The sequence below is a fragment of the Aulonocara sp. 'chitande type north' Nkhata Bay genome, linkage group LG18, assembly GCF_057382095.1.
Source record: "Aulonocara sp. 'chitande type north' Nkhata Bay isolate Kocher_YH1m ecotype deep benthic linkage group LG18, A_spYH_male_GT1.1, whole genome shotgun sequence".
NCBI classification, from domain to species: domain Eukaryota; kingdom Metazoa; phylum Chordata; class Actinopteri; order Cichliformes; family Cichlidae; genus Aulonocara; species Aulonocara sp. 'chitande type north' Nkhata Bay.
The window spans coordinates 29,531,823-29,542,796 of NC_141361.1; the positions used below are offsets into that span (position 1 = coordinate 29,531,823).

At 44.8% G+C, this 10,974-nt stretch overlaps 1 protein-coding gene across 4 annotated transcripts; it reads left to right on the forward strand.

Moving 5' to 3' along the window:
• The first annotated feature begins 808 nt into the window (after window positions 1-808).
• On the forward strand, window positions 809-9,967 carry sall2 (spalt-like transcription factor 2). Of its 4 annotated transcripts, XM_086272157.1 has the most exons (5): window positions 809-1,152; window positions 2,685-2,831; window positions 4,140-4,193; window positions 4,424-8,289; window positions 8,615-9,967. In XM_086272157.1, the coding sequence occupies exons 2-5, from the start codon at window positions 2,756-2,758 to the stop codon at window positions 8,915-8,917; spliced, it is 4,299 nt and encodes a 1,432-aa protein (XP_086128283.1). In that variant the 5' UTR covers window positions 809-1,152; window positions 2,685-2,755; the 3' UTR covers window positions 8,918-9,967. The 4 variants fall into 4 exon arrangements, with proteins under 4 accessions (XP_086128283.1, XP_086128285.1, XP_086128286.1 ...); XM_086272159.1 differs by lacking the exon at window positions 4,140-4,193 and having other exon boundaries at window positions 811-1,152; XM_086272158.1 differs by lacking the exon at window positions 809-1,152 and having other exon boundaries at window positions 1,168-2,831.
• Window positions 9,968-10,974: the final 1,007 nt, after the last annotated feature.

The window sequence follows — 10,974 nt, forward strand, 5'->3', positions numbered from 1 at the left end:
GTCTCCAAAATGAACGAAATATAATGATAGAGTGGCTCAAGTGGGCTGCTCACTTTTTCTTTTTTTGATAATTCAATACAACATCAGTCTGTGGACTACATCTACAGAGATATCTAACCTTAAAAAAGAAAAAGAAAAAAAGAAATCATTATCCTCCTAAGACCCGAACTCTTCCACGGCATGCATTTTTAATTTCTCTTTGATATTTGGGCTGATTGGGACCCGATGATTGTAAAAACAAAGAATTACCAGATTTTCATTTTTTTACCTGATTTTTGTTTCTAAGAAAAACGAGAGCCACATGAGGATATTCGTTTGAAATTTCGATAGAACAGTAACAGTATAATGTCCTCGTAAGTGGATATCAGGCCCCTGTAGAGCAAAATTGAGTATTTTGGTCTAAATAACCCAAAATGTGATGTCCACATATGTGGACGCCAGGTCCTAGGAGGGTAATAATATGACTCAGTAGTGGTTGTTATTTTTATCAATGGGAACCTCTGTCACTTAAATCCTACATGGATTCATGTCTGCATCAGAGGTGTGCGCGCTCCCGGGCCTGCACTCTTATGTGACATGCACACTGAGAGCCAATGTGGAGGTAACCGTGGTCACAGTTTCCCTAAGGACCGTCTGGCGGCGAGGGCCATTAATTATAAGAGACAGGGAGACAGACACCGAGCCAGTTTAGCAGACAGACAGACAGACAGTACCGCAGCTAGCGCAGACAGGCCGGACAGGAGCAGGCCCCGACAAATACAAAGAGGGGAGGAAGAGCGACACGTAATCTACGGCCAAGGGGGGGAAAAACATAATCCTCCCCTTGTAGCGAGCAGGCTACGGCTATCTGCACCGGTCCTGCTTTCGCTCCTGACCCTGGACTCTGGGTGAACACACTCAGGCATAATAACCCTTTTGTCATAAGAGAAAGAACGCGGTTTTCTACGGAGATAAATAATTGAAAAAAATGCGGCTGTGTGACTGCGCATCCCTGGCAGTGAATAGGAAAATGCTGCGCCAGTGTCCCGGCTGAGAGACGGAGCCGATCTTTCCCAACACAAGCTCCCCGGCTTCCCCACTCTCTCTCTCTCTCCCTCTCTCTCTCCTGTCATTACACAATATCGCTGCCAAAAATTCATCGTTTCGAACATGGTAAGTTTTCTTTGTGTTATATTTAACGGGCTTGTGTCGGCGACGCGCGGCCTGTGGGGGAAATGCACATCCGGGACTGCATTTTTTTCCGGAGAAGTCATAATATTTATGAATCATAACTTGTTATGATGTAGGAACGCGCGTGGCGTGCAACAGGTCGCCGTACAGTAGCGGGGACGCGCATCTCAGGGCCAGATTTTGAGCTTGGTTTCCAAACACTGGTGCTCACATACACACACGGGCGCGCGTTCAGCCTTTGTATACGCGATCAAACTGGCGAGATGGCACGAAAATCATACTAATATTAAGAAGAATAAGAAGGCCTTGTTGGAATGATGGAGACCAGGTTAAAAGGGATGATATTATCCGCTTCGACTGTTTGTCTGCTATTAGAGTAATGGCTTCATTCTCTTTTACAAGACACCAGCGATTACACAATGACACGTAGGTTATTAGCCAAATGATTTCCTTTTTAATCCCTACAATATTCCGAAATCACTGCCTGGTTTGGACAGAAAGCCTTTTTCCCAATATAATCTTGCTGTTAAGAACGTCAGATTAGTGGATGGTTATTACCCGTATTAATTACTGATTTAGAATTTTGGCTCCATTATTATTCTGCCCAAGCCCCAGTAAGAGAGGGAAGAAGGTGGATGCTCTTTGGGTGGGGGACTGTCACGGGGCCCAAGTGGAAAATGTATTTTTCTCCTCAACATGGCTGTGTTTTTTTCCAACTCCACGTGCTAAGCAGCCGTGATGAGGTTTGAAAAGGGAGCATTGTGTCTCCAGTCAGTGGCCTTATGTGTTGGAGAGGCTCGGAGAGGGTGATGTTCACTCAGCTGAGCTCCCTCGACGTCATTGTTGCAAATTTCACCTGATTTCAGGCGCTCTGTTTCACCGAGCTCACGCAGGAGGCTGTTTGTGGAGGTGTCGGGAGGGGGGGAACACAGCCCACGCACACTTTGAAGTGTCGGTGTTCGACAACACGCCCCGTGACAGGATGCGTTTGATTTATAGTCTCGGGAAACAAGGTTTTAGCGGATACGGATTTCTTCCTTCCTTGCGCACTATTAGCTTTTACGTTTTAACAATCGACTGCTCGGGGAGGACTCATAATGTGATGAACTTGTGCGTAAATGTGTAAGGGTTTACCGAACAGAAGCAGTGGACTCTCGGCTCAAAAGATGGGGTGTTCACTCGCCATTTGAATGCAAAGTAGTGGATGAACAAGTGAGCTGTGTGTATGCGTGTGTGCGAGTGTGTGTGTGTCCAGAGAAGGAGGGCCAACGCCGTGTTTTCAGAATAGAAAGACTTGTTGAGAGAAACTGTCACACATGCCTCTTTGGTTCTTGTATTCCCCCCCTCTTCTCCACAATGCCACAAACGTGGAGCCACTTTATTAAGTCTAATCGAACCGGATCACCCGGTGTCAGATTTTTGGAAACCATACTGTAGTTTGTCTTTATTTATTTAATTCTTTTTTCTTTCATTTTTTTTTTTGTCTAAGTAATTTAGTTACCTGCTTTTTTCAGTGCGCAGGGAGACAGAGTAAAAGTTGTGTGTTGGCCAATGCGCCCCTGCGTCGGTCCCATCCTGTTGAAGCATGTCCCGTCGGAAACAGAAACGACCCCAGCAGCTTATGAGCCTGACCCTGGGTGCCTGTCGGAAACTTGAGCATGGTGAGACATAGACTATATAAATCAATAGAACAATGATCAATAATAAGTAAGACGATATTCACATTGGATGCCGTAGTATAGGAGACTTAGCCTTTTCTTAGTATGCGCTTTGTGCCTTTTACACAAGTACATTAAAATGTAGTGCTTATTTAGGATGTACATTTACAGTTTAAATTAAAATGACTATTAGCTCCTTTGGGACTTCAAATATGTTTTTACTGTTTATATTTTAAGCTTTGTTGACTGAGATGTAATCATTTACTCTTAATCAGCCTTTTATTAATTCAATTTAAGTGTTTCAATTGAGTTCATTTGCGCTAAAAGTTTAACCAAAGTTAAATGTGCATGTTATAGCATTGTGCTAAGAAAATGGCTTGCTGGAATAATTTGAGTGCAGACGCTTTAATTCCTTCTGTGCAGGTTTAAGCCTTAAGCTGCTTCCTTGGCCCTATTAAACCCAAGTATCTTCACTCCTCTCACACTGCCAGTTTCAAACACACAGACCACCCACATTTCAGAAAAACACAATAAATCAAAAGCAGTATCACTGAAAAACAATGCAAGGTGAACCTGAAGGCGTGTGCTATGAAAGGGTTAGGGTTTGAAGCAAAGACGTGAGCACGAGAAGGTCAAGGAAAAAGAAACTTTGTGGGGCACTGTATAAGGTGTTCTAACTGCAACAGCCCATTGTCCCCATTCAGCTTTGTTGCTAGCCACTGAAGCATGAACATGCCCACAAAGACGTGTGTGTGAAGGCGTGCGCGTGTGTGTGTGTGTGTACACACAGTTGTGTGTATTTGTGTCCGCTTGTCCACTTCAGTTACAGGAATAGGGACCCCATTGTGTCACAAAATTGTAGCTGTTGAGCTAACAGCAGGAAGTTCTGTATGCATTTGGGTGCACGTGAGTATACAAAGTGTTACGGAGTTTGCTTGCAGAACATATTTGCTGAGTCGTCATGTCTGTCATGGCCTTTTTGTTTTGCTTGCACGACAAACTCTTCCTCTGGCTGGCCTATCAGGAATGGGACCCCCAACTGTTTAAAGTCAGTTTTACTAGCCAGTCAGATACCCTGCAAAGTGTTCAGTACTTGACTAAGAACTAACTCTTGACACCCCTACTGGGCCAGTGGGGGATGGGCTCTTCAGTAAGACAGACTGAATGGAGGAAGAAAGAAAGAAAGAAAGAAAGAAAGAAAGAAAGAAAGAAAGAAAGAAAGAAAGAAAGAAAGAAAGAAAGAAAGAAAGAAAGAAAGAAAGAAAGGCATAGATGAAAGATTGCCTTAGGATGCGTCTTATTTTATTTTAGGGAAGTGGAGGTCTTGTGTGTGTTTCCCTGGAAACAAGGTGGTCTCCTCTGCGGGTGAGTAGTATATTCTGAGTGCATGTGTGTGTTTGTGTGCAAGCATGTGTGTCTGTGTGCAGACAGCAGTAAAGAAGCAGCACAAAGAGAACAGGAAAAAACATTTAGTTTAGTTGGCTGGAAATTAACCCCTGAGGCCAAAATTCACCTCCTATAGACCATTTGTTTTTTCATACCCTTCACGTGAAGTAGCCACCTAAATTTCTTTTCCTTTTTTTCAATACCTGCAGATGACACCTCGGCACTGAAGTCACACTTCTTTTCATTTATCACGGATTCTACTTTGTGCTCTTTGTCTTCTCCTCAAAGCTCCCAGCTGCCCCATACGCTCTGTTCATCTCTCAAGGGCTCTCAGATCGCCTCTCAACTTACTGAGGGTCAATCCCTACCTTGTTCACCGATAAAGCCCCACCAGCAGCCTCTCAAAGACCTACAGCCCTCCCTTTCATCAGACTTCCCTTACTCCCCTCTCACATCCCACATACAATTCTCACCTGGCTTCAAGTTGTTTGCCAGCAATTCCGCAGCTTTCGTAAGTGCTGTTACCTACCCTCCCAGAAGCTCACAAATGGCCTCTCCCAAGCTGGGACTATCAGCCACCACCACAACCTCTTCTTCCTCCTCCTCATCCTCTGCTTCTCTATGTCCTCCACCACACCCTGGAAGCCCCAGTCGTGTGCCCGAAGGCCCTCCGAGTCCTGTTACACCTACCCCAAGCCCTGGAGTGTCATCTGCTTCGGGTGCACCTTCTAGGACCCAGCTGAGCATAGCTTTGATCCTGGAGGAGCTTCGGGTGTTGCAGCAAAGACAAATTCACCAGATGCAGATAACAGAGGAGATCTGTAGACAGGTCCTGCGCCTTGGTGGAGCCTCCTATAGCATAGACACACCTGCCCAACATCTTCTCCCTTCTGTACCTCAGCTCTGCCTGGAAGGCAGTAAAAGGGCATCTAGTCCAATAACCCAGCCAACTGCATCTCAGCCTTCCACCTCTATGGCTCCTCTTCTAGCATGTTTCTCCTCCCTGCTTCCCTCCCAAGCAGTCAACAAGCCCACACAGCAATGCACCTCCTTGTCTCAAATCCTGCAGCCTAACAAGGTGCAGATGGAGGAAACAGGTGGGGCAGCTGGTGCTCATGGTCTCACAAGGGTGAGCTCTCGCTCATCAGCTCCCTTGAATTCTTCCTCTGTTGCCACCACAGTGGCTTCCTCCACCTATCCGCTAGCACTGTCATTAGCTCTACCCAGTCGGTATCTTCATGAGAAGTCTCCAAATACTACTTCAGTGAGCGGGCACAGTGGTCTCTCCTTCCTTAACACACCCCTCCCCACATCAGTACCTATAGTCCCAAACTCACAACATGCTCTGCAATCTGCTTCTAACGGAGGAGAATCTTCTTCTGCATCCAGTTCCAACAACACTGTCGGCCGTCTCCAGCATGCCTGTCGCTTTTGTGGAAAAATGTTCAGCAGTGATTCAGCCCTGCAGATACATCTCCGCTCACACACGGGGGAACGACCCTACCAGTGCCCAGTTTGCCTCAGCCGCTTCACTACACGAGGTAACCTCAAAGTTCATTTCCTACGGCACAGAGAACAAAACCCCGAGCTTTCGCTGTCACTTCTGCCACCGTCTTTGTTTGGGATTGCATTAGGGACTACTGCGGGATCGGATATGGGACAAAACATGAGCAGCGGTAGCAGTACTAGTGCCATGAATACGATACAGAAGAAGCGAAAAAATAGGGCTGAGGATGAAACATCTGGAGACAGTTTGGAAATCAGTGGTTCTAGTACTGGGCTACCACTAGGGGCTTCTGGAGGGTCGACCCCATCTTCCCTACCCCTGCCCCCGAGTGTTGATCTAGCGTTGATTTCCCACTCTCTCCTGCAATTTAACAGAGCTGCAGTGGTAGCTGCTGCAGCATCTATCACAACTGGCTCATCCAACTCATCCTCCTCATCGTCTTCCTCCACCTCATCTCTCGCAACCTCCCTTCTCTCAAACCCTTCCTTGTCCTCATCTTCTGCCATCACAGGATTATTCAAGGGTGCCAAGCAGCATCACTTTGATGAAAACACTCCTCCCCATGCCCCAGTGCTTTCCCCTGCTGCCTATTCCCAGCTAGCCCACCTACCTAAGCTTCTTTTCCCAACTGTCTCCACACCTTCTTCTACCCCAGCTGCACACTCATCCCTCTACAACCATCCAGCTTTGGGCTTGCTCCGCACCCCTCTACCTTCTGCTCCAGGCTCCCACCAACATGCTTCTTCAAGCCATTCCCAGCTTTCCTTTCCCTTCTCTTCTTTTCCTAAAGTCACAGGTCCACCCACAACTACCAATGCATCTTCCCTGCCTTCCTCCATAGCCCCCACTCCTACATCGGAAACCTCTAAGCTGCAAAGGCTGGTCGAGAAGCTAGAGAAGGCCCCTCGACCTTCCTCTTCTCCATGGAGTTCTTCCAATACTTCCAATTCTGTGATGGAAATGTTATCTGGCAGTACCACTACCTCTTTAGCAACTTCAGCAAACAGTAGTTTCACAAATGCCAGCAATTCTACCACATATGTCATGGCATCTCCACTGTCTTCTAGCCTTGTTACTACTTCGGTTTCAAACTTCACTCGCGAAATGGTAGCTGCCCTAGGCATGGGTGCCAATGGAGCAAGTGCCATGGCAGGAGGCATGTTACCATCACTGATTACAGATCCAGCTGGTAACCTTACATCCAATCAGTGTGGGGTGTGTCTACGAGTGCTGAGCTGCCCCAGAGCATTGCGGCTGCACCAGGCCACACACCTCGGAGAACGGCCTTTTCCATGTAAGATATGTGGACGATCCTTCTCTACCAAAGGCAGTCTGCGATCCCATATTGCCACCCATCATGCCCGGCCCCCCAATGCACGTGTACAGAACTCTTGCCCACTGTGCCAACGTAAGTTCACTAATGCTCTCGTGCTTCAGCACCACATCCGTATGCACCTTGGTGGACAATTGCCTCCAGATGGCACAGAGGATTCTGCACATGAGATGCCAGCTGAATCTAAAGCCATATCCTTAGTACAATCTCAGTCCCAGTGCACTGACCCAAATGCTACTTCAAGTAATACACCTCCCCTCGCAGGCCATTCAAAGAGTATAGTTCCAACTCAACAAGTTAATACTGCAACAGTTGCCTCTGTCCCTGCCTCTGACAGTATGAAATCAGCTGAGTTCACTCAAAATCCAGGCAAGTCTGCACCCTCCAGCCCAGACCACATTCCCCCCTCTGACCTAAGCCCTGACCCCTTTATGAATCCCACCACACAGACTTCACCACCAGGCAGTGCAGACCCCCCTGTGCTTACTGTCAGTGTCCCTTTGCCTGCATCCCAGCAGACAGATCAAGCTTCACCAACTGGCGAAGACAACCAAGTTCCACAAGCCACTGTTGGTTTCAATCTTCCAAAATCTACCCCTTCACCATTTACTTCCAGTGTTACCAAAACCACAGAATCACCTACTGCTACTGAGATGGACTGTGGAGAGGATGAAGTATCTACCTCTTCCGATGCCTTCCTTGGCTCTAAATCAAACGTAGAGGACTTGCAAAGCACACCTGCTCTCGATGATCCCTTTTCCTACACCTGTCCCAGCACCACCTCTAACCCCAATCTTTGTGACGGTAATACAACAACAACCTTGGAATCAGACCCAGTCTCTCCAAGGCCCCAATCACCAGAGCCCATAAATAAAGATAAAGAGCTCTCATCTCCACCCACAACACCAAAGCAAGACCAAGCAACTGTGCCAGAAGGAGAACCCAAGCTGACGTCAGCTTTGGAGGATACAGACAACACTGGAGCTGAAGTAAGAGGCGAACCCCAGAAAACAGCCACTTTTGTAAGAGAGACACGTCAAAGCTTTCATTTTAGTTCATATGGGAGGGAAGAACGGGCAGATGGCATAAGTGGATTCGGCTCAAGTTCAATACTGGATGCTTCTGGCCCCATCAACCTTGCTCCAACCCTCCCGTCTCCGATGTCTCGTCCTGAGAAGAAGACCTACTGCTGTGCTGAGTGTGGAAAAGAGTACGCCAGTCGCAGTGGGCTGAAGGTAAGGAACAAGTTCCATCATTTATATCAATAAGATGTGTAGTTATGTTTGCACAATTACTGTGTTGAACAGAGCATTTTGTCCTACACAAAAGAGAGTTTTTCATTCCCACTGTCACCAAGTGCTTTACTGTACAATGTAAAGCACACTGAGGTGACTGGTGTTGTGATTTGGCACTAAATAAATTGAATTAAACTGAATTGAATTAAGCTGGACTCTAAAATTACCTCTGCTGTGCAATTTTAGCCTACCCAAATTCTATTAAGATTTGTCTTTACAAGATGATGATTATAAATAAAAATCTTTCAAATCTATTCAATTTTAGGGGCACATGAAGCATCACGGCGTGGTATCCAAAACATCACGTCCGTCAGCCCGGAGTCGCCGTTCCTCCACTGACCAACTTCCTTCTTCTACATCTATGACTTCCTCAAACATTCCAGCCACTAGGAGCTCAGCAGGCTTCTGGAACCAGTATCAAGCATTCCTCAACACCAGCGCTGAGCCAACTGATGACCCAACCACTGCAGGCCGAGGAGAAAACGAATCATCAAAATCTCCTGTTTTGTCACAGATGGATCCAAGAGCCCACGAGGAAGCTGGGGAAGAGTCCAGCGAAGGGTCATAACTCGCATAGCCGTAACTGGCTGGTAAATGTTACGGTGTTTTTGATTGTTGTTTACGTCTTGGTGTAACTGTACGGGCATATCATTAGTACTGCTTCCTTAACACATTTCAGGTTGCCTGTCAATGATAGTCAGAATAATATGTTTGTATATTTAAAGTTGTGAGTCAATCAGCTTGGTCCTGTTGTATTAAAAAAGAGACAGCTGTAGTGCAAATAAAAAAAAAGTGTGTATTCAAAGTAACAAAATTAGCCCAGTTATAGCTGGATTTGTTAAAAAGTGAAACTACCATTGTCTGTCTGACGTTCTTAACAGAGTAAAATTTGAAATGTTTGGTTATTAAAAAAGAGAATGGGTCATAATTCATATTACGTTTAAACATCCCAACAGGCTCAGATAGATAAATCTGATATTACTGGCTTTGAGTCATAGGAAATGAAGCTACAATAACCAGTTTAAACCATTTTTGGTAGTGTTGTAAACATGTAGACACTTTTGTTCTGTTGTGGCATGTACCAAATCTCATCCATCTGACACCAAAGGAGACTCGAGCCAACCAAAAGAAAATATTTTGGAAAATACTACAGCAAACTCATGTGTGTTTCATATGAAGAGAATTCTTTTGCTGATAGGGATGAGTAAACAAATTATTGGATCTAAAACTACATCTTGCTTTGTAAAAGTCAACAAGGTGAACAATATGAATGTGTTACTGGGGGGAGGGGGGGGGTGTATATGGAGTCTTTTGTCCCCGTCCTGTGGCTCTTAAAACTACTTGCTCCTGCTGTGATTTCCTTTTCACTACCTTGTCCCGTCAAACCAGAAGCACACCTGCAGTTTTTGTGAGCCCAGTGAGGGCGCGATCCTTTGTGTGACCCTTGCCCTTCAGCTTTGTGAGTATTATGATTGTCGTTTAGTCCAAAAGTACTATCTGTAAAACCCTTTCAGTTGCTAAAGTTACTAAAACTTTAAGTTTGTGTATAGAATGTATAAGAAATCTGTCTGTTTGTTGTACGCTGTTATTTCAGTATCTCCACATTAAAAACTAATTTGGGAAAAAATATATATTGTTCAGTCTTGTTCTTCCCCCAAAGGGAGGGAGTATGTAGTCGGTTCAGTTTGTTTGTTTGTTAGCACTCTAGCATCCACAGTCTTCAACATGTTATTTTCAGACTTTGTATGATGCTAGAGATCAATAAAATCTCCAGCTGATTTAATTTAGGGGAAAACTGAGTCAAAGTCAACTTCACATTAAATGTTGAAAATCAGTAAAAAATCTATAAAACACAACTTTTTATGGATCATCTTCAAACTTCACAACAATATACTAGGCCATGGGGGACATGAGAACCTAGGTTGGCTAAGCATTTGACCTTCACCTTCATTTCTAGCACCCAAGGTCAAAGTTAACCTTGAAAATAAATTTCAAGAATCCATATTGAGTAATATACGATATGAAAGGGCATGGATAGAGCTGTACAACACACTTTATATTTTTTCAATTCCTACAACGTCACAGTGACGCCATAATGTTTCATGCACTATATCATAAAATTTCAGGTCTTTACAGCTTTTAGAAGCCAAAGATTTCAGCCAGTTCTGCGTCAGTCATGAGGAAAAAGATAACAAAATACACCATTTTAGTATGTAATGCTTCATGGTCATAGGTCAAAGGTCAGGGTCACATGAATTAGGAAAACACTTCAGTTTCCATAGGATCATTTCCAAACTTTAAAGCAATATATTAACTACAAGCACTTTCTTTGTTTGAGCTCTTTAAAACTTTATATTTACAGCACAATGTTACACGTTTTACAATGACACAAAATGATTTATATGCGATTTATATTAAAAATACTGACATCAGCACAAATGATCTGTGAAACAATACAGATGGCATTATTGGGGATTTCCATATTACCAGTGCTGACATCAGCCTAAAACATCAACGTTTTAGTAAAGCCCTTAATCCATCGGAGTGCTCCTGTTTAATTATTGTATCTTATATGAACGCGAAGAAAAAACAGAGGAATTTAACACATGCACACTAAACAAGACT